The sequence below is a fragment of the Bos javanicus genome, chromosome 5 (assembly GCF_032452875.1).
Source record: "Bos javanicus breed banteng chromosome 5, ARS-OSU_banteng_1.0, whole genome shotgun sequence".
Taxonomy (NCBI): Eukaryota; Metazoa; Chordata; class Mammalia; order Artiodactyla; family Bovidae; genus Bos; species Bos javanicus.
This window is the reverse complement of record NC_083872.1, coordinates 10,896,069-10,920,230: the sequence shown is the minus strand read 5'-3', so window position 1 is coordinate 10,920,230 and position 24,162 is coordinate 10,896,069. Positions and strand designations below refer to the sequence as shown.

Sequence of the window (24,162 nt, the reverse complement as noted above, 5' to 3'; positions counted from 1 at the left end):
GCAATTCAATATTTGTCTATACTGTGAAATAATCACCACAGTAAGTCTAGTTAGCATCCATAACTGTGAATAGTTACAAATTTTTTTCTTCTTTTCCTGGTGAGGAGGACTTTTATGATCTACTCTGTTAGCAACTTTCAAATGTACAATACATAGCTCCATGGCGTCACAGTGAGTCAGACATGACTAAGCACGCATACATACACCGTACTGTTAACTGTAGTGACCTTGCTGTCCACTGTATTCCCATGACTGATTTTATAACTGAAGTTTGTACCTTTTTGCCCACCCCAACCCCCCTCTCTGGCAACTACCAATCTGTTTTCTGTATATATGAGCTTGATTCCATTTGTTTGCTTGTTTTGTCGTTGTTTTTTTTTTTGTTTACATGCAACATATAAGTGAGATCATATGGTATTTATCTTTCTCTGACTTATTTTAGTTAACGTAATGCCTTCAGGATCTATATACTTTATTACAAATTGCAAGATTTTATTCTTTGGCTGACTAGTATTCCGTTGCCTGTTTATCCATTGATGTCTACTTAGTTTGTTTCTATACCTTCAGTTCAGTTCAGTTGTTCAGTCGTGTCCGACTCTGCGACCCCAGGAATCACAGCATGACAGGCCTTGGCTCTCCTAACTAATGCTGCAATGAACATATTGCATATATGTGCATATATAGATATGTGTGTGTGCATATATCTTTTTGAGTCAGTGTTTTCATTTTCTTTGGGTAAATACCTAGAAGTGCAATTACTGGATCATAATATAGTTCTATTTTTAATTTTTTGAGGAAATTCCACAATATTTTCCATAGTGGTTACACTAATAGGACTTCCCTGATGGCTCAGACGATAAAGCGTCTGCCTACAGTGTGAGAGACCCAGGTTCGATCCCTGGGTCGGGAAGATCCTCTGGAGAAGGCAATGGCAACCCACCCCAGTAGTCTTGCCTGGAAAATCCCATGGATGGAGGAGCCTGGTAGGCTACAGTCCGTGGGGTCGCAAAGAGTCGGCCACAACTGAGCGACTTCACTTTCACTTTACAGTAATTTACAATTGCATCAACAGTGCACGGGGGTTTTCTTTTCCCCACATCCTCTGCAACTCTTGCTATTTCTTCTCTTTTTGGTAATAGCCATTCTAACAGGTGTGAGATGATATCTCATTATGGTTTTGATTTGCATCCCCTGATGATTAGTGATGTGTTAGTGATGTTGAGCTTCTTTTCATGTGCCTGTTGGCCATCTGTACGTCTTCTCTGGAAAAATGTCTATTCAGATACCCTGCCCATTTTTAAATTAGATTGTTTTATTTTTGGTGTTGAGTTGTATGAGTTCGTATATTTTGAATATTATCCTCTTATCAGATATGTGATTTGCAAATATTTTCTCCCATTCAGTAAGTTGCTTTTTCATTTTGTTGATGGCTTCCCTTGCTGTGCAGAAGCTTTTTAATTTGATGTAGTCTCATTTGTTTATCAGAGAAGGCGATGGCACCCCACTCCAGTACTCTTGCCTGGAAAATCCCATGGACGGAGGAGCCTGGTAGGCTGCAGTCCATGGGGTCCCAAAGAGTTGGACATGACTGAGCGACTGAGCGACTTCACTTTTCACTTTCATGCATTGGAGAAGGAAACGGCAACCCACTCCAGTGTTCTTGCCTGGATAATCCCAGGGACAGGGGAGCCTGGTGGGCTGCCGTCTCTGGGGTCGCACAGAGTCAGACACGACTGAAGTGACTTAGCAGCAGCAGCAGCAGCAGTAGCAGCATTTGTTAATTTTTGCTTCTGTTACCTTTGCTTTTAGAGTCAGATCCAAAAAATTATCTCTGAGATCACTATCAAGAAGCTTACCACCTATGTTTTTTTCTATGAGTTTTATGGTTTTAGGTCTAACATTCAAGTGTTTAATCTATTTTGAAGAAATTTGTGTGTACGGTCTAAGATAATTGTTTAGTTTCGTTCTTTTGCGTGTGGCTGTCCAGTTTTCTCAACAGTGTTTATTTGTAAGACTGTCCTTTCCCTATTGTGTATTCTTATTTCCATTATCATAAATTAATTGACCATACACTACAGGTTTATTTCTGGGCTCTCCATTCTGTCACATTGATCTATGTCTGTTTTTATGTCAACACCATACAGTTTTGGTCACTACAGCTTTGTAATATAGTTGGAAACCAAGGTGGATGATGCCTCCAGCTTTGTTCTCCTTTTTCAAGATTGCTTTGTCTATTCAAGGTCTTTTGTGGTTCCATATAAATTTTAGGATTATGTTCTATTTTTATGAAAAATGTCTTTGGAATTTTGATAAGAATTGCATTAAATCTGTTGATTGTGTTAAACTTAGATGAGAGTCTTCCTGATGGAAGGGCATTCCAAACAGAACACACAGCATGTGCAAAGGCCTGAACAACTCAGAGGGTGTGATATGTTTGGTTAATGCTCAGAGAGGAGGAAAGGAAGTACGAAAACAAGACTAAGAGAGCAGACTGGGTTCTGCATTGTTTTGCTAGCTGGACTTTTGTAAGCATTTGACTTTGCAACCTTTACTGTAAGGGCAAGAGGCAGCCAGGAGCACCGAAGCAGCATGGTCTGGTTGATGATGATAACTAAAGTCCATAGTGCTTTGTTGGTGGAAAGACCCAGTTGACATTAATGCAGTGCTTTGAGCAACAGATAGTAAGTCAGAATGGAGCAAAGGGGTCAAATTTGAGAGAGTTTTAACAAGTGAAACAGGCTAGAGAAAATCTTCCTCTTAAATAGGCTGTAAGAGCAAATAAGTGGCATTTGTAGAAGGGCTATTTCTACAAAACAAAATGATGTACTGTCTAGGAAGTAGTATGGAAACATGTATAGCAGCTATTTTGATAGTCTGAAGAATTTGCATTAGCAGGTCCCAGTTACACAAAATGCTCTTCAGAAAACTGTGCTCCTCCCTGTTTAGATTTCCTACAGAAATTGGATACCATGGTTATTTAGTGGAAGTACAAGATAAAAGGTAGATTCTGAGTAGTCCTCCTGCCCTTCTAGTCCAGACTGTTTTATCTTTCTTCTCCTTAAATATGCTACCTGGGGAAGATGAATCAGCATTAGTGGGGAATTCAACCAAATCTATTTGAGAAAGGAGCCAATAAAAAAATGTTGGGAAATTAGTCCCAGACATTCAATGAATGGTTGTTGAATTGATCAACTTTTGAATTGACCTTAATAACTTTTAACTTAAGCATATAAAGTATGATTAATAGAAAAGAGAAGAAATCTTCAATTTAAATTTTCCTATTTTATCTTTTATTGGTATAGCTTATGGGTCACTCCTGAAATATATTCCAGTATAATACCAAATGGACTTTTACCTTTGTGGTTTGCTGTACTGTGCTTAGTTGCTCAGTCATATCCAACTCTTTGCAACTCCATGGACTGTAGCCTGCCAGGCTCCTCTGTCCATGGGATTTGCCAGGCAATAATACTGGAGTGGGTTGCCATTTCCTTCTCCAGGGGATCTTCCCGACACAGGGATCAAACTCGGGTCTCCTGCTTCACAGGCAGATTCTTTACTATCTGAACCACCATGGGAAGAGGGAGGTGCCACTTTGAGGACACTGAATCCAGGAACAGACCTAAGCTGAGAGTAAGAGAAAGATAGGACTCTTACTTTAGCAACTTAAATGAGAGGCTTGATGTAGCATGCATGATCAGTTCCCACCATGGGAAGATTTATTATTTAAATCTTCAAAATGAGCATATAATCAAGCATATTTAATCATGTTATTTTTCAAAACATCTTCTTCAAACTATCCTTTAAAAGTTATCTTCTACACTTCAGTTTATTTAAAATTAAGCAATATATTTTAGCAACTGATTTCCTAACCCCATCCTTGGTAGTTTAGAGGAAAAATATAACAATATTTCTGTTATGTTTCAACAGTCTCTATAGTTGTGTCTCTGTTCAGTTCAGTTCAGTCACTCAGTCGTGTCTGACTCTTTGTGACCCCATGAATCGCAGCACACCAGGCCTCCCTGTCCATCACCAACTCCCAGAGTTCACTCAGACTAACGTCCATCGAGTCAGTGATGCCATCCAGCCATCTCATATAGTTGTGTCTAGAATCATACTTAGTAATAATATGTTCTTTCTAGGAAGTAACCTGTTGGGGTTGGCGTTCTGAGAGTGTTACTTCAGTAAAAGGATCCATACAAAATAATTATTATTTACTCATATTTCAGATGGACAAAAAGAATCCAAGTGGTAAAGTGGTTCAACCAAGACCTCATAGTTCCCAAATTATATTAAAAGGCTCAAACACAGGTCCACTAGTCAGCAAAACCTGTATGCTTACTGTAACATCATTCTAGACTCAGATTTTACCCTCCATTCTTTCCGTTTCACCTAAGTGTTAACATGAACCTGTAGTGGATATGTTGTTCTATATACCAGTTCCGAGAATCTCTTACTTTACTTGTCTTTGCTCTTGAATCTCTGTAGTTCCAAATTATGACTGTGTATCAGCAACACATTCCAACATGCATACCTTCCAGTGTTCAAGGAAAAGATATTGTCATCTCAGTGTTGTGGAATTTTGAAAACTGTTTTTAAAGTATCACCTAGATTCAGGAAATAACTATATACATCATTTTTATTACATATTTGAGAGCTAGAACTGTAAATAATGGTAAACATTTTTACCAAAGGGTTTTTTTAATAAAACCAGATATAGAAGTTTTATTACTTGATAAACAAGGAATGCCAAATTTAAAACTTCTGAATAAAAATGATTGCCTTATCTTTTCTACAGCAACCTCCTCCAACCCATCCAAAAAAATAGGAGGGATTTTTAGATCAAATCATCAGGATAATTGATCCAGACCTGTTTCACTTTGTGATAGGGAACTTCTGTCTTAGCAATGAAAATTTATTGTCCTATCTGCAATGAAAGAATTGATATTCTTAATGTTCTTACACATTCTTTTTTTATGTGAACATTTTAGGTGTATCAATATATGCATGAAACGATAACTGTTAATGGCTGTCCCGAATTCCGTGCCAGGGCCACAGCAAAGGTAAGACTTGAGTAACTTTAAAAATATACTTAACCCCAGTGATCTAGTAATTGATTGTGCGCGTGTGTGTTTCAGGTATTCTCGTGTGTACACTGTAAGAGAATTTAGACATCAGTGGCAGCCCAGAGTCTAGAACCAGTACTACTTCCCAGGTAAAAATCCTAATGGAAAAATTGAACGTTTCTGCTGCTTCTGTAGCTTAAGAAAGGAGAATGACTTCATTAAACTCACTAAATGTTCATTTGGCACAAGCAAATCTACTGGTTCATCGTATGAAATACTTCTTGGTTTTCTGACACATTCTTCTGATCCAAAAGAACCTGTTCCCTATTCAATGCATGGAAATTTATTTGCACAAGTCTAAAGGTTTGACTCAAGCTAGACATGGCAAGAACTCACCTGATACCCACTGATGGAGGATTTTTCCATGTACTACTCAGCAGAGCAGCTGAACGAATATGATATTGACCTAAAGGGAAGGCTTGTTGGCTGTTGTGGTAGAGACTACATTTGCTCTTGAAAAACTCCAATCCAGAGATTGCTGAGACCCTATGAATGAAAATGTTACAGCAGTAGGATCATGAGATTATATGGAAAATAGACCATAGGAAATAACAGTTTTAACCTAAAATTAGTACTGCAGTTCTTATTTTATAAGTGCAGAAATGTTATAGTAGATATACATTTGCTTTTTAAAAGCTTTTCTCTTTCTAATAATATATAAGAAATAACTGTTGGAAATAATCAGAATTTTCCATTTAATTCTTTTGTGTTACATCACCTCTTACTTGGTTTCTCTCCTGACTTTTAAGTTTTCATTCTGTAACTGAATACTGTAGACTTGTGACTATTTTTTCGTTTTTGTTTTTTAATTTTTTTTTAACCCAGGCACAAAAAGGGTATTATTATCATTACATCATGCTTTGCTTGTACTGAAGTGAAACACACACAGAAAAATGATCCCTACATGGTTTAATTAAGGGGAAAGTGAATTATGTAGTATTTTACCATTCTCATTTCTTATTCATGTAGAACAGCAGGATAGCAGCATAATGTTGCAATAGCACAATATTTTCTGGTTGTTTCTGGGCTGTCTGCATTGCATCCATGTCAGCCATTAAAACCTATGCATGACAACAGGGTTTGCATGAGCAAATGCATGTAGCTAAAAACAAGCCATTATTTCCATTTCATTCACTATCTTTCACTAAATGCAGACAGTAGCATAATGCTAAGTTGATGTGTTAATGCTGTGTGTGAAAAAGAATGTACAGTTTTTGGGAATCAGTATTTTCACAGTGTTGAGTAAATCGCTTTATAATAGACATCTAACCAGCTGTGGTTAAGGCAGGTTACTGGAGGTGGAAAATAAGAAGCAGGCAATATTCTTACTTTATTTCAATGGAAGGGAGGGGGTGAAAACTAATGGTAAGTTATTTTTTTAACTTATTTTTTAAAACTAATATATATGAGTTTTAAAATAAATGTATGTCCATATTAAATTGTATTTTGTACATCTAGGTATAAAACCATGGACTTCTCATTTTACCTACATTGCTAGAGTAGTTGAAATATCAATTTTAAATATAAGGGGAAAAAAACCTGTGCCAGATAAGAGGACCTCTCATAATAATATGGAATACTGATGTGGAATAATTATAATCTGTTTGAATCTATTATTTTGTTTTAGCTTTTTTTCTTTTAGGCATTTTCAATTTAGGAAAAAAGTAGTAAATTTGTTAAGCCAGTGGTTACAGTGCTCCTTGGTGTATTGAGTTATTATTTATGAACATTTTATCTGGTGTCGCTAGTGGTAAAGGAACCGGCCACCAATTCAGGAGACCTAAGAGATGCAGGTTCGATCCCTGGATCAGGAAGATTCTCTGGAGGAGGGCATGGCAATCCACTCCGGTATTCTTGCCTAGAGAACCCCATGTGTTGACCCCATGTGTGTCCATAGGGTCACAGAGTCAGACACAATTGAAGCTACTTCATGTATGCACAAGCACCAAGGTAGACTGTGTAATACAAAAAAGTGGAAGCCGCAGTCTCAGCCCTTAAGATGCTGGTGATCAGCACGCATATAATATATGCAATAATTGTAGTTTATGTACTGTATGTAGGTATTATATGCACCAAAGCTATTTGGAATCCAAGGATAGGAAGAATTGCATCTAACCAAGACCTCTGGGAAAGATTTTTATGAAAAAGGGAAAACTTTGTCATAATGGGTAAGATGTAGAACGGTGGAAATAGTTGGGCTGAGCTTTGCCAAAGAAAGGAATTATAAAGGACCCCACTCCAGTACTCTTGCCTGGAAAATCCCATGGATGGAGGAGCCTAGTGGGCTGCCGTCTGTGGGGTCACACAGAGTCGGACACGACTGAGCGACTTCCCTTTCACTTTTCACTTTCATGCATTGGAGAAGGAAATGGCAACCCACTCCAGTGTTCTTGCCTGGAGAATCCCAGGGACAGAGAAGCCTAGTGGACTGCCGTCTGTGGGGTCGCACAGAGTTGGACACGACTGAAGCGACTTAGCAGCAGCAGCAGCAAATGAAGAAAGCCCCCTCCATCCCTTTTGTATTCTTTCTTTCACAGGAGAATGCTATAAAATAGGAGGAGTTGCCCGGTCTACGCACTGCAAATCGTGTGAATAGCCTTATTTCCCTCGTTTTATCACCAAATGATCATCTTTTCTTTCAGGCTACAGTTGCAGCTTTTGCAGCTAGTGAAGGCCATTCCCACCCTCGGGTAGTCGAACTGCCAAAGACAGATGAAGGCCTTGGTTTTAACGTGATGGGAGGAAAGGAGCAAAATTCTCCCATTTATATCTCTCGCATCATTCCTGGAGGGGTGGCTGAAAGACACGGAGGCCTCAAGAGAGGAGACCAGCTGCTATCAGTGAATGGAGTGGTATGTTCATAACATAATCAGAGGTTTTTCACTCTGAGTACATCCTCCCCTCCCCCATCGCTGTTATTGAATCAGTATTGAAATCCTAGAGCAAATCTTTATATTGTGTCCAAACAACTTCCTAAGCATTGATGGATATCAAACCTACAAAAGAGATAATTTTATAGCTTTGATTTACCATTTTGTCTTGTTCAGGGATAATAAAGAGGACCTCCTGGGAAAATCATCCCAAGATATTATTCCAGCTAGTAGAATTTTCCCCACATAATACTCTAATTGAATTAATACTTAAAAGAACATAATTTCAAGTTACTTTTATTCAAAGTTTGTTGTTATTCAGTCACTGAGTTGTGTCTGACTCTTTTGCAACTCCATGGACTGCAGCATACCAGACTCTCCTATCCTTCATCAGAGATACGAATGAATTTCCTCAAATTCATCTTTAATCTCAGAGTTTGCTCAAATTCATGTCCATTGAGTTATTCAAAGTTACTGTAGGCAAATATACACATTTAAAAAATAAAGCTAGAACTTTTACCCTATTTATTTTTCATTTTAATTATAGAAGAAGGATGCCTTTAATATGTATAATAATAACACGCATGGAAAAGGCTAATGCACAGGTAATTCTTTAAGCCAAGTAAACAGCTACAGTAAAATAAAAATATATTAGCCCCTTTCCTGAAAAAAAGAGGGGGGGGAGTATCTATTCATTATATTTATCTTAGTTTTCACATGAAGTGAAAAGTATGAACATATATTTTTTCACAGTCTCAAATTCTTTGGATGCCATTACCTTTACATGTAATAATGAGTTGTTAATGAAATGGCTTCATGTGAAATGCATAATTCTTCCCTTCTACTTAAATCAAAAATAATAACCCAAAAGCAAAAATTTCAGAAGTATGAACAGAAACATATCAAAGCTTACTTTTCTTTTCACCTTGGATCTGTCTTCTAAGAACTTAAGGTTTAAAAAAATAAATTAGATTTGTGTTCTTTGTGGTATAGTGATTTCTGCTAAGGACATAATATCCAAAATAAATGCATTTGAAATGTGATATTTTGTTTATAGCCATGGAATAAATTCTTCTGTATTTATATCTTGCATTTTTTTGGCGTGACTAGTAGTTTTATAGAACCCCAAATTATTCAACTCTGCAGATCTCTCATGTACATCAAAATCACCAATCCATGAATATTTTATATCCCTTCAGCATTCCAATTCTAAAATTACCATTTCATTTACTTTTTTCTATGCAACAATGCTTTAAAATGAGCTTTTTTATTGACCTTTAGATAACTAGGACTTTTTCAAAGCATGTTTCAACTGATAATTTCATAGTTAAGTTTTCTAGGGGAGGACTCTAAAGCTAGGTCATGCAATTATGTCACAAAGTAATCTCTGCCTCACTGTGTGAATTTATGATTTCTCTGAATGTATTGGGTAGATCAGAGGAAGATATTTTTTTTAATATATAAAAAAAATATATAAAAATATTTTAAAAAGATATATATTTTTAAAAGAACCAAAAATATATTCATAGTAAGTGTATTTATGTAAAGCTACAGAAAATTTATATTAAATCAATATTTAGTTGACTTCATTTAAGCTATCTGTCAAAAGGGCAAAAGAACCTTTGTTTAACCCATAAGTTTGTAGGGAACAGAGCTGTTGGCATTTAATAATCACTCCGCTATTCCTTGCAATGATCTGGGACTTTATCTGGCAGATTGCAGGCGCAATGGAATCAGACACATCAGACTCTACCACTCAATATCCATGGATTTGATAGATTGTTGTTGTTGTTCAGTCACCCAATCATGTCCAACTCTTTGCGACCCCATGGACTGCACCATGCCAGGCCTCCCTGGCCCTCACCATCTCCCAGAGTTTGCCCAGGTTCATGTCCATTGCATTGGTGATGCCATCCAGTCATCTCTTTCTCTGACATCCTCTTCTGCTTTCAGTCTTTCCCAGCATCAGGGACTTTTCCAGTGAGTTGGCTGTTTGCATCAGGTAACCAAAATACTGGAGCTTCAACTTCAGCATCAGTCCTTCCAATGAATATTCAGAGTTGATTTCCCTTGCTGTCCAAGGAACCCTCACGAGCCTTCCTAGTTTGAAATCATCAATTCTATGGCACTCTGCCTTCTTTACAGTCCAGCTCTCACAACCTTACATTACTACTGGGAAGACCATAGCCTTGACTATACAGAGCACACTGTCTAAGTTTGTCGTAGCTTTCCTGCTGAGAAGCGGTCGTTTTCTAATTTCATGGCTGCAGTCACCATCTGCAGTGATTTTAGAGCCCCCAGATAGGAAATCTGTCACTACTTCTACCTTTTCCCCTTCTATTTGCCATGAAGTAATGGGACCAGATGCCATGATCTTAGTTTTTCTAATATTTAGTTTTAAGCCAGCTCTTTCACTCTCCTCCTTCACCCTCATCAAGAGGCTCTTTAGTTCCTCTTCGCTTTATGCCATTAGAGTGCTATGATCTGCATATCTAAGGTTGTTGATATTTCTCCTGCCTATCTTGATTCCAGCTTGTGACTCATCCAGGCTAGCATTTCTCATGACTTCGCTCAGTCATGCCCAACTCTTTACAAGCCCATGGACTGTAGCCCACCAGGCTCCTATGTTCATGGAATTCTCCAGTCAAGAATAGTGGAGTGGATTGCCATTCCCTTCTCCAGGGGATATTCCCGACCCAGGGATTGAACCCAGGTATCCTATATTGCAGTCTGAGCCACCAGGGAAGCTCAGTGTGTAGGTTAAATAAACAGGGTGACAGCAGGCAGGCCTGCCGTGCTCCTTTCTCAGTCCTGAGCCAATCAGTTGTTCCATACAGAGTTCTAACTGTTGCTTCTTAACTCACATACAGGTTTCTCAGGAGACAGGTAAGATGGTCTGGTATTCCCATCTCTTTAAGAGCTTTCCGCAGTTTGTTATGATCCACAGTCAAAGGCTTCAGCATAGTCGATGAAACAGAGGTAGATGTTTTTCTGGAATTTCCTTGGTTTTTCTATGATCCAACAAATGTTGGCAATTTGATCTCTGGTTCTTCTGCCTTTTCGAAACCCAGCTTGGGCATCTGGAAGTTCTTGGTTCATGTAATGCTGAAACCTAGCACACAAGATTTTAAGCATGACCTTACTAGCATGGGAGGTGAGTGCAATTGTCCGATGGTTAAAACATTCAAGTACGAAGATTGACCTCTTCCAGTCAGTAGAAAAGGATTTAGTTAATGGATTAATAACCCCTAAACTGAATTTCCTAATCTGAATAAGGCGAGCAGGGACTAATTTTAAGAGGTTAAATGAAAATTAAAATGAGGCAAAATGTCTGTTGAGAACTATCCTATGATAATTTGGTCACACACAAATTAAGTGTGTAAGTGTGGTTAGTGAAGAAACTTGAAGAGAGTTAGCAGTCCCCCTATGATATTGCTAATGCTAGTTATGTAACTTTTAAAGCAAAGTCTGCTGTCCATAAAAGCATATTTTAGCAAACATTTATTAGCAAAAAGGCATTAATAGACTCATACAACCTCTTCTGTTAAGTTTGATAACATCCTAGTTTGGTCCATTCAGATGTTCCAAACCCTGAAACCTTGAAACCTTGAAAAAAGGGTTTATTTGAGGCAGATGAAACAACATGCCAGAGCCAAGATTTTTGTTATAGTCAGCATCAGAAATTCTATTAAACTGGCAGTTGGAAATAAGAAGCTTTAGTGATCAAACTTACACCACTAATCTTTTGGTGCAAGCTGTGAGCCTCCTTAAGATTTTTGCAACCTGGTCATGCAAAGGTGGGAAATATCTCCAGAATCTTTAGTATTCCACTTATATTTAAAACCTTTAATTTTGTTGATTAAGTTCCATTTATCATGCTAATTCATAAGTCACTAATTTTGCCAGTAAGAATCCATTTCTGACAAACTGTTGCTAATAAACAAAACATCCTTAAGATGGGTATAACAGAAGCTTTTGTAGTGCGACCAGCCTCTGGAGTACCTCTCTGATGTACTGTTTGCTGACCACCTAGACTGATTTAGGCTTCTCAGTGTGTAATGTAAAATATTGCATATCTATAAAATCAAACTATGCATTATAAACTACCTATTTTAAAGTACCTAAAGGTAAGTTATATACATTTTAACAGCACCTAGTATTTATCAGGTATTCATTGAAAGGTAGTTTTCATTCTGTAAGTGAGAAATTTCATGACCCAGTGGGTTTCCAATTGTCAGCCAAAGTAGTTAATCCAATGCAATAACCCTGTGCTGCTAACACTGAATCCACAAGTCTTCTCAATATAAATAATTCCAGGCAGATAGCAGTATTTAATGGGAAAAAAAAAATTGTTCTGTAATGGAAGGACCACAAAAGAGAAAATGTTAGCAAATGATCAATTTACACTTTAAAATAAAGTACCATTTGGGAAAATTAATATGGGATATTTTTAGAACATACCATCCTAAACTGAGAACAAATTCTGTAAGAGTGATTTGAATAGATGAAGCAAACCTTACTACTTCAGTACAAGTCTTCTGGAGAAAATTTCCTACTGTCCTACTTAAAAAGTAAGGAAATTGCTGCATGGACCTTTTAACATCTGAAAAGACACCTGAAAAGATGTATTAATTATGTATGTTTGCCTTTATGCTCTACCTGTATTTAGGAAGGATATATCATGATTATCTGGGCTTCTGTGGTGGCTCAGATGGTAAGGATCCACCTGAAGTGCAGGAGACCTGGGTTTGATCTGGATACCCACTCCACTGTTCTTACCTAGAGAATTCCATAGACAGAGGAGGCTACAGTCCAAGGAGTTGCAAGAGTTGGACATGACTGAACAACTACTTTTTTTTATCATGATATCAGTAATCCAAGTCTATGCCCCAAGCAGTAACGCTGAAGAAGCTGAAGTTGAATGGTTCTATGAAGACCTACAAGACCTTTTAGAACTAACACCCAAAAAAGATGTCCTTTTCATTATAGGGGACTGGAATGCAAAAGTAGGAAGTCAAGAAACACCTGGGGTAACAGGCAAATTTGGCCTTGGAATACAGAATGAAGCAGGGCAAAGACTAATAGAGTTTTGCCAAGAAAATGCACTGGTCATAGCAAACACCCTCTTCCAACAACTCAAGAGAAGACTGTACACATGGACATCACCAGATGGTCAACACCGAAATCAGATTGATTATATTCTTTGCAGCTAAAGATGGAGAAGCTCTATACAGTCAACCAAAACAAGACCAGGAGCTGACTGTGGCTCAGATCATGAACTCCTTATTGCCAAATTCAGACTTAAATTGAAGAAAGTAGGGAAACCACTAGACCATTCAGGTATGACCTAAATCAAATCCCTTATGATTATACAGTGGAAGTGAGAAATAAATTTAAGGGCCTAGATTTGATAGATAGAGTGCCTGATGAACTATGGAATGAGGTTCGTGAAGTTGTACAGGAGACAGGGATCAAGACCATTCCCATAGAAAAGAAATGCAAAAAAGCAAAATGGCTGTCTGGGAAGGCCTCACAAATAGCTGTGAAAAGAAGAGAAGCAAAAAGCAAAGGAGAAAAGGAAAGATATAAGCATCTGAATGCAGAGTTCCAAAGAATAGCAAGAAGAGATAAGAAAGCCTTCCTCAGTGATCAATGCAAAGAAATAGAGGAAAACATCAAAATGGGAAAGACTAGAGATCTCTTCAAGAAAATTAGAGATACCAAGGGAACATTTCATGCAAAGATGGGCTCAATAAAGGACAGAAATGGTATGAACCTAACAGAAGCAGAAGATACTAAGAAGAGATGGCAAGAATACACAGAGAACTGTACAAAAAAGATCTTCATGACCCAGATAATCATGATGGTGTGATCACTGACCTAAAGCCAGACATCCTAGAATGTGATGTCAAGTGGGCCTTAGGAAGCATCACTACGAACAAAGCTAGTGGAGGTGATGGAATTCCAGTGGAGCTATTTCAAATCCTGAAAGATGATGCTGTGAAAGTGCTGCACTCAATATGCCAGCAAATTTGGAAAACTCAGCAGTGGCCACAGGACTGGAAAAGGTCAGTTTTCATTCCAATCCCAAAGAAAGGCAATGCCAAAGAATGCTTAAACTACCGCACAATGGCACTCATCTCACATGGTAGTAAAGTAATGCTCAAAATTCTCCAAGCCAGGCTTCAGCAATACGTGAACCCTGAACTTCCTGATGTTCAAGCTGGTTTTAGAAAAGGCAGAGGAACCAGAGATCAAATTGCCAACATCCACTGGATCATGGAAAAAGCAAGAGAGTTCCAGAAAAACATCTATTTCTGCCTTATTGACTATGCCAAAGTCTTTGACTGTGTGGATCACAATAAACTGTGGAACATTCTGAAAGAGATGGGAATACCAGACCACCTGACCTGCCTCTTCAGAAACCTGTATGCAGGTCAGGAAGCAACAGTTAGAACTGGACATGGAACAACAGACTGGTTCCGAATAGGAAAAGGAGTACGTCAAGGCTGTATATTGTCACCCTGCTTATTTAACTTCTATGCAGAGAACATCATGAGAAACGCTGGGCTGGAAGAAACACAAGCTGGGATCAAGATTGCCGGGAGAAATATCAATCACCTCAGATACGCAGATGACACCACCCTTATGGCAGAAAGTGAAGAGGAACTCAAAAGCCTCTTGATGAAAGTGAAAATGGAGAGTGAAAAAGTTGGCTTAAAGCTCAACATTCAGAAAACTAAGATCATGGCATCTGGTCCCATCACTTCCTGGGAAATAGATGGGGAAACACTGGAAACAGTGTCAGACTTTATTTTTCTGGGCTCCAAAATCACTGCAGATGGTGACTACAGCCATGAAATTAAAAGACGCTTACTCCTTGGAAGGAAAGTTATGACCAACCTAGATAGCTTATTCAAAAGCAGAGACATTACTTTGCCAACAAAGGTCCATCTAGTCAAGGCTATGGTTTTTCCTGTGGTCATGTATGGATGTGAGAGTTGGACTGTGAAGAAGGCTGAGTGCCAAAGAATTGATGCTTTTGAAGTGTGGTGTTGGAGAAGACTCTTGAGAGTCCCTTGGACTGCAAGGAGATCCAACCAGTCCATTCTGAAGGAGATCAGCCCTGGGATTTCTTTGGAAGGAATGATGCTGAAGCTGAAACTCAAGTACTTTGGCCACCTCATGTGAAGAGTTGACTCATTGGAAAAGACTCTGATGCTGGGAGGGATTGAGGCCAGGAGTAGAAGGGGACGACAGAGGATGAGATGGCTGGATGGCATCACTGACTCGATGGACGTGAGTCTGAGTGAACTACAGGAGTTGGTGATGGACAGGGAGGCCTGGCGTGCTGCGATTCATGGGGTCGCAAGAGTTGGATACGACTGAGCTACTGAACTGAACTAAACTGATCTGATAAAAAGTAAATGTGTTAATGAAGAATTATTAACATGGCATGTTAGGGAAAAAATCAATAAATAGAAATTTTTAAAAGATACAGCAATAGAGCAAGTAATATTTTTTTCTCTTTGTGTCTTAGAAATCAAAACAGAAGGAGACTCATACCAGCTTAGCCATCATTGGTAGAGACTTTTTTTCTGTCCCTGAGCTCCAGAGAAACTTCCCCTGGGATTTTTACAAATGAGATATTGAATTACCTAATCAATTTTATGGAAAATGCAGAGGCCTTTTGCGCAGGGCTACTTCTTAGGTCAACCCTCAATAAAAACTTAGAACTGAATGTTCAATTAAATTTAAAGTTAACAGGAAGTCAAAATGTTACAGTTAGAATTTATAGCTTTCTAATGATCTCCTTTTCACTCTTTTATACCCAAGTGTTTCATCAGCAATTTCAAGAAGGAACTAAAGGGCCATATATAGCGGTTGCAGCCAGCAGGAACAGTAAATACATTTATTGATTGGGTCTGGATATATATGTATTTTTTTAATGCCAATGGAATGGTACAATAAGCTAAATTTAATAAGAATCTATGTGAAGTTCTGCCCATTTGCCAAACATTCTACCTTTGTGCAGAATCAGGAAGTGTGTTAGTAGTTCTGTTGTGTACAACTCTTTCCCATGGACTGTAGCCCACTAGGCTTCTGTGTCCATGGAATTCTCCAGGCAAGAATACTGGAGTGGGTAGCCATTTCCAGGGGCTCTTCCCAACCCAGGGACTGAACCCAGGTCTCCTGCACTGCAGGCAGACTCTTTACAGTCTGAGTCACCAGGGAATCAGGCAGGGAAAACCAAAATTAGGCAGAATCAGGAAGGAATGGTTAAATATCAAAACCTGAAGGAAAAAAACAAAAAACCTGAAGCAAAAACTAGTCTAGGGGGTTTCAATTGATTTCAAGAGAAATCTGAAGCAAGTTAAAGGAAAAAAAATATGTGATTATACTGGCCATTAATACAAATATGTATGAACATGGAAGGAAGAAGAGATGGGTTCAGCTCTGAACGTGCTGTTTGGCTCACACCCCACTGTGCTCTGATCCTGATTCCATCTTTGCAAAGAACAGTGAGCTCGTCCCGAGTCAAGCAGTCTTGTACAGGAAGAAGGACTTGACTTGTTTGGGACAGAGAAGAGACTCAGGGGAGCGATGGCTGCCTTCACGTGTCCTCCATCGTGCGAGGCACCAGGTGGCAGAGCCAAGGCCAGTGGGGCAAAGCCACAGGGAAGGCAGATTTTAGGAAGGGCTTCTTGTGAGAAAGAGCCGTTAGACACATAGGAAAGGACGGAATCATAAGTCATAATGTGCCCATCATTTGAAGTTTTAATCAAAGATTAGAGGACCAACTGGCAAGAATATTTCAAATTATGAGTACAATATAGAGGGCTATAAGAGTTGACGCAAGGTCCCTTCTAACTGTGACTCTGTGTTTCCAGATGGTATTTTGCTGAGGCTCCTGTATACCCCTCCACACACGCAAACACACACACTCTCCTTATACACGTAAGGAGGCTCTCTGTGTACCTTCCTAATGAGAATTTTTTCTTAAACAGAAGTATTAGACATGGGCTACAATATAATTGTTTTTTAATTTAGTACTTTACAGTTTATGAACAGTATTTACCTAAAATTCTCTCATCTGTTCCTCAAAAAAGTCTTATGAATGGATAGGGCCAGAGTTTGTTTTCTCTCTTTCTCTTTTACATGTATACACATGCACGCACACACACAGATACACACAGAGAAATGGATACACCTTTGCACACCAAAGCCCACACCAAATACATACATAAACAGTGAATTTCAGCCTTTATTATGACCATAACTGATGCTTACTAAGTGTAATACTTGGTTACTGAAAAAGTAAATCCCAGTGAAATCTGAGTGAGCTCCAGGACTGTGCCCTGATTTTAATACTATACAGCTGTTGTTGTTTTTTTTTTAAACTTTACAATATTGTATTGGTTTTGCCAAATATTGAAATGAATCTGCCACAGGTATACAGTTGTTTTTTACAAGATGTTTGTATTGAGGAAAGCAGGGTCTCCTTGTACATTTCTTTTCAACTTCCTCTGACCTAATAATTATTTCCTAGTAATACTTTAAAAGGGAGAAAGTCCAAAAGAATCAGTATGATAGCCTCCCATACTGACGGGAGAGAAGGCAGGTGGGGAACAGGGAGGCTCAGGAGAGAAAGATAAAATAAAAGCACAAGAAATTTAAAACTATGTCATAGTGAAAAAGAGACCTTCATTAGCTCCTGAAATCCAGGCATTGTTTTTAAGCATCATTGGTGGGGAAATTGGAGTTAAATTTGCCCAGCTCTGTAGTTAATCCTAAATAAAGCTGTCGATACAGTGTATGAACAGTGCTAATTGATTTTTAAGCATAACAAATGAATGAGTAAAAGTTGAGGGATGGAACAGAATAAATTGTTTTCCTGGAACCTGGCTTTTCTCCCATTTTATAAGTACTTCTGCCAAGTTAAGGGTGAGTACTCATAGCCCAAATTATTTATGCAGAAAGGCTGTCAGATGTGGAATGAGGATGAAACAAAAATTAGAACTCTCTAGATTTGAGCTTTGTGAAACTACAGAGTCCAGATGGGAAATCTATGTTAAATCTTATTTATCTATTATCTGAACAAAGAGAAAAGACAAAGATGTTTTTAAATTACTCTGAAATACACTATAAGATTTCTGTGAAAATTTAAGTGCTACATTAAAACGCATACCCCACTGACAGGGATGATTTTGTTCACTGCCTTCTCTGCAGTCTTAGTGCAGCATGTGGGTGTGCTCAGTCGTGTCTGACTCTTTGCTACCCCACGGACCATAGTCTGCCACGCTCCTCTGTCCATGGGATTCTCCAGGCAAGAATACTGGAGTGGGTTGCCACTTCCTTCTCCAGATCTTCCTGACCCCGGGATCGAACTCGCATCTCCTTTTGGCAGGCATCTTCTTCACCACTGAGCCGTCAGAGAAGCCCGCTTAGAACAGCAGCTATCTACATAGTCAAAGCTCCATATGTATTTACCTCCAGGCAACGTTCTAAGCACTTTACATATTGAATTAATTGTTTCCTTATAATGCCCTTTTGTGGTAAGTGTTCTTACTGTCACTCTCATGAATGAGGGAACTGAGGAAGAGAGAGATCAAGTGACCTGCCCAAGGTCATACAGCCAACTGAATGGCAGAGCTGGAGAGTCTAATCTGGGCAGTCTGGCCTTAGTCATCCTAATTTAAGGGTCAATCTCTTAGTCCTTTAAAGACTAGTGTTTTCCTGTATGGGTATAGAAAAGATTAAGGTTTTTTCACTTTTATAGGTTTGTATAAGCAGTTTTGGTTGGGGTGAGTATTGTTTTTCTGTTTCTTATAAAGGGCTTTGACTTTTAAAAAGTGGAAAACCGTTCCTAAAAACAGTAGCATTTTGGAAAAGGAGACATTTACCTTAGTATTTCTGAGGTATGCCTGTGTACATATAAATGTATATGAAACTGTTGACATAGCCACCACTTATCCCAGCATAAAGGAAATTCTCCCAGAGATTCAGTTTAGTTTCATGCTGGTCATAGTAATGAGATTTTTGCTCCATGTGTGTATTAGTTTCTTATGGCTGCTGTAACAAATTACCATATACTTGATGGTTTAATGAATAGAATTTATTCTCTCATAGTTGTGGAGACTGGAAGTTAGAAGTCAGCCAGGGCTGTACTCCCTCCAGAGGCTCTGGTAGACAGTTCTCTTCTTGTAGCTTCTGTGTGGAATCTCCCCTGGCTTACCAGGTGGTGCTAGTGGTAAAGAACCCACCTGCCAGAGCAGGAGATGTAAGAGACGTGGGTTCAGTCTCTGGGTTGGGAAGACCTCCTGAACTAGGGCCAGGTAACCCACTCCATTTTTCTTGCCTGGAGAATCCCATCGACAGAGGGGCTACAGTCCATAGGGTTGCAAAGAGTCCATCAGGACTGAAGTGTCTTAGCATTTAAATAAGGTGGGATAATCTCCTTATCTCAAGATCAAGATTCTTAAGTTAATCACATTTGCAAAGACTCTTTTCCATACAAGGCAATGTTTACAAGTTCCAGTGAAGAAGACTTGGTCATGGAAAACCATTATTCTAAATTCAGAGGACTTGTGAGTTTCCAGGACAGTCGAAAGGGATGAGTTGTCCACAGCCCATGAGCACACTGGTTTTTCTACCCTCGGGATAGTATGTGCTGAGTATTTTCCACTCTACTCCTGGTTCTGACAATGCAACTTCCTTTTCCCCCTCCCACTTTGAGTACTTTTCTGCTTTTACTTCTGCCTGTAGAGTCAGTGAAGCTCATGCTCCTTCTCTTCCTCCTATCCCCAACCCCAGCCTTCACCTAGCCTTTAGATAATGGGGGGAAAATGCAACCCTCTCCTTCTGCCTCAGCTAGGTTTGAGTTCTGTTTGTTCCTAGGTGTGGGCTGACAGAAGCAAAAGGGGCAGGGAAGTACATAAAAAACCCACAGATTTATACTTCATAGTATAACACTGCCTCATAATTAAATACTATAAGAAGGGTTAAAGGGGGAAAAGGAGAAGAAAACAAGGTGCCATGTAAAAGAATAAGAGCAGCTCCTTTTGATAGTGTTAGGAATGGCTTCTTTTAGAGGAGACATTTAAGCTGAGACTAAAGGCAGGGACGGGGCTTATAGGTGGCTCAGGTAAAGAATCTGCTTGCCAATTTAGGAGATGCAGGTTTGATCCCTGGGTTGAGAAAGACCCCCTGGAGGAGGAAATGGCAACCCACTCCAATATTCTTGCCTGGGAAATCCCATGGACAGACGATTCTGGTGGGCTATAGTCCATGGGGTTGCAAAGAGTTGGGCACGACTTAGTGACTAAAAAAGGGCAAGGAAGAGTCAGTCATCATCATAAGAGCTGGTGTGAAGTTACGGGTAAGAAAGCCCATGACTTTCATGTAGGATTGTTACCAACCAGGATTCTTGGCCTTCCTTACTACAGATTGATAAGAAGCCAGAGAAGAAATCCAGGAAAGCCTTCACTGGGGCCTTCGCTGCAGCAGGGGGGTGGTGGGTGTGAAAACAAGTAACAGGTTCCCTCGCTCACTCCCCCAGGCGGCGGGCTGAAGCCAGCTCCTTATATAAGGTGAGGGCAGGGGTCAGGCCAGAGGGGTGGATCAGGGGGTTTGCCCACCTGTTCTTGTGATGTTGAGTGCAGGGTTCATGCTCAGTACCCTGTTTTTAGCTCCCAGCACCTTGTTTTTGCTCCTGGCTCTTCAAAAGTGGCAGTGTGTTTTTGGTCTTTGTATATTTAGTTGTCCATAATCTGCCCCAGTTGTTCACGCACACAGTTATTTTTAGTCCTTTATAGTTTCTTTGTGTTTTGTTGCTGGAGGAGATATTTGTCTATTTGCAAGCACGGAAGCAAGGGGTCCCAGGTCCCAGGTTGTCTCAGCCTTGGCTGAAAGAAGAGCTGGGGGTTGGGTCATGGAGAGACGGACAAAAGGAGCTGAGGAGTGGTGGGAGCCAGACAGGTCCGATTCTTAGAGGTGCTACCAGAAAGGTTACGTTTTATTTTAAGGGCACTAGGAATCTCTGTGTTGTCCATCAATCCTAAAATCTGGTCATGTGCCAAGAGTTTCTGATACATACTGTGGCCGGTCGTGCTGCAGTCCATGGGGTTGCAGAGACATGACTTACAGACTGAGCAACAACAACTATGGCTAGTCACTGCAAAATGAAATGTATTATAGATTTTCTGTTTTAGTATAGTATTATTATTTTTTCTGTATTGAAATTTTCTTTATAAACCCTTAAACCACTTGAATAAGATCTAGTGTCTGATAGCAACTTTACAAGTCATTTTCTTTCTATTTCTACTTTCAATGAAAATTAGAAAGCCTTATTGTCAATTGCTATTTTCAAATTATCAAATGTTGTTACATTTCAAGTTTTTGAAGAGTTTGAGGTTAGTCTAACTATAATATGACTATTTACAATTTGGGGACTCTATTTCATCATCTGTAGAACAGATAATAATATCTTTCTCTCATGGCTGATCTGAAGGTTATATAAAAGAAAGTATGTGAAAGTATCTGTCACTGTGGCAGATAACTTTTATAAACTCAATAGCTGCTGCTGCTGCTAAGTTGCTTCAGTCGTGTCCAACTCTGTGCCACCCCATAGACGGCAGCCCACCAGGCTCCCCCTTCCCTGGGATTCTCCAGGCAAGAACCCTGGAGTGGGTTGCCATTTCCTTCTCCAATGCATGAAAGTGAAAAGTGAAAGTGAAGGCGCTCAGTCGTGTCCGACTCTAGCAACCCCATGGACTGCAGCCTACCAGGCTCCTCTGTCCATGGGATTTTCTAGGCAAAAGTACTGGAGTGGGGTGCCATTGCCCTCTCCGCAGTAGCTGCTAACTATTAGTTATTATTAACTGTTAATGTAAATTTCTTTTCTGTAAGGAGGTAATAGTCTCCTTCCTATCTTACAATTTTGCCTACATGTAGATTTAAACTTTTAGCTCAGACTAAGTGATTTCCTCTGCTCTCTGTTTATTTTCAAGAGACAATAAAAGTCTCCCATTAAAGATTTTAATTTCAGAGGCAGTTGGCTCCCACTTGTGTGCTGTTGATTATTGGCAAGTCATTGAAATTTTGGGTGTCCTTACATCTGCAAAACTGATGTAATGACACCTGTTCTAACTACCTTTCCTAATGAATATAAAAGGGAATTGATAAATATAAGCACTGGAAAAAACATATGACTTTCTCTTTCCACAAAAATAAAGCATTATTGCTGTATATTATTATTAAACAGCCTTTTCATAAAATCCCCAGTCTTTGTATCTTTTGTGGCAGCAGAGTCTTAATTTTCAAAAGCAGAAAATGTAAACAGAGCAAGGACTGTTCTGTTGGCTGAGAAACAGGCAGTTCAGTGTGAAGGAATACAGGGTTTGCCCTCAAGTTTTGTGCTAGGTCACTTTCTGGCATCATTTATTCTTTATGGAACTCACTAAACCCAATTATTTGTAAGGCCTCCCCGGAGATCAGCCCTGGGATTTCTTTGGAAGGAATGATGCTAAAGCTGAAACTCCAGTACTTTGGCCACCTCATGCGAAGAGTTGACTCATTGGAAAAGACTCTGATGCTGGGAGGGATTGGGGCAGGAGGAAAAGGGGACGACAGAGGATGAGATGGCTGGATGGTGTCACGGACTTGATGAACATGAGTCTGAGTGAACTCTGGGAGTTGGTGATGGACAGGGAGGCCTGGCGTGCTGCAATTCATGGGGTCGCAAAGAGTCGGACACGACTGAGCTACTGATCTGATCTGAAACCCAATTATCAGTTATTGTTTTAACCATTATTGGAGAAGCCAATTTCTGTTGCCTAAAAGCTGTTCTTTATGATTCGATTTAAGCCCAACTTGCTTGAGAAGGACCATTCTTCTAACTTAACTAAATATTGGCCTGGAGACTACTAGTACCAGCCTAAAGCAAAGTTGGAAAATTTTTAATAGCCATAGCTCCATAGGTCTACCCAATAAAATTCAAACCAAGTTAATCTCAGAGTTTGTACAGTTTTCTAGAATGGATTTTGATCTTCTCTTGTTCTCGAAGAAACAAGAACTTGGTTCTTAAAGAAACAAGAACTTCCTTCTCTTGTACTCAAAGAGAGATGACACCGATACAGATGGGACTCACGTAGCACTGCATGAGTGATCACACTGCATGTGATCACTGAGAAGTTCACGCCTAAACTTTAAGTCAGATGTTAGTTGCTGAGTCTCAGACATGGGAACCTCAGTGAGAGAGTCTTGGAAGTTGTGGTACCAGAACCACACCTTTCTAAGTTCAGTCATGGGGTGTGGACAGTCTTAATACAGTTGCAAAGTGTGTCATATTGAACCATAAGCCTTCCCTCCTTGGTTTGCTCTCTCTTCTCTCATGGAGGCAGAATCATCTGTTGGTAATTTTATTACTGTTGACTTTACTCTGAAATGTAGATTACATTGTAGCTCTTCAGTAGCATCTAAAGGCTTCTCAGAAATCTTGTTTCTATTCATAGGTGTGCCCGGCATCACCAGCAACTATGCAAATATAAGGTAGCTTAAGATTTAAGAATGTAACTTTGAATATGAAGCAAGGCTTGAGACTTTTACATCCTGGAGTTAGAGTCTGAATATGTTGCAGTTATGTTTTTGATGGAACAGGAATTTAAATCTTTCTTTGATTGGTATACACAAGATCTGATCTCCTAGCATCGGCCTGAGCCTAGTTCATCACCCAGCATCAGCATCTCAACTCAGTTTTTTGTTCTGAGCTCATCACCACTATGCAGCAGTCAGTCCATATTCAGAAATTTAGTAAACTGTGACATTAGAAAACTTGAGGCTTCTAGACCGTCACTGAGCTTCTACCTCTGAAAGCCAATGGAGCATGATGCACTAGTAGACTTGGTTTTGTAAGAGTACATTTGGCTTCCTTGAAGTAGAAGTAGGAGTGATAAATGTAACTACAGTGAGGACCAAGAAGAGATTATGCACATAACTGGGGATGACCAAGTGGGAGCTGTGGCAGTCCAGAGAGGAAATGCCCCATCACAGTTCCAGCTAGTCATTGTCATTGGACAACATGGACAGGGTTGACTAATAGTTCAGAATTCCTGAAAACAAAAAAACACCTTCTGGCTTTGTAGAAGAGATGATATATAAATAGAATCTTA

The 24,162-nt window shown here is 39.4% G+C and overlaps 1 protein-coding gene across 2 annotated transcripts in view; it reads left to right on the top strand.

Moving 5' to 3' along the window:
• LIN7A (lin-7 homolog A, crumbs cell polarity complex component) overlaps window positions 1-24,162 on the top strand; it is a 155,978-nt gene that overhangs the window by 97,150 nt on the left and 34,666 nt on the right. For both annotated transcript variants that reach the window (XM_061415627.1, XM_061415628.1), the window contains exons 3-4: window positions 4,989-5,060; window positions 7,766-7,975. In XM_061415627.1, the coding sequence (XP_061271611.1) occupies window positions 4,989-5,060; window positions 7,766-7,975 (282 nt within the window). The remainder of the gene's footprint in view (window positions 1-4,988; window positions 5,061-7,765; window positions 7,976-24,162) is intronic.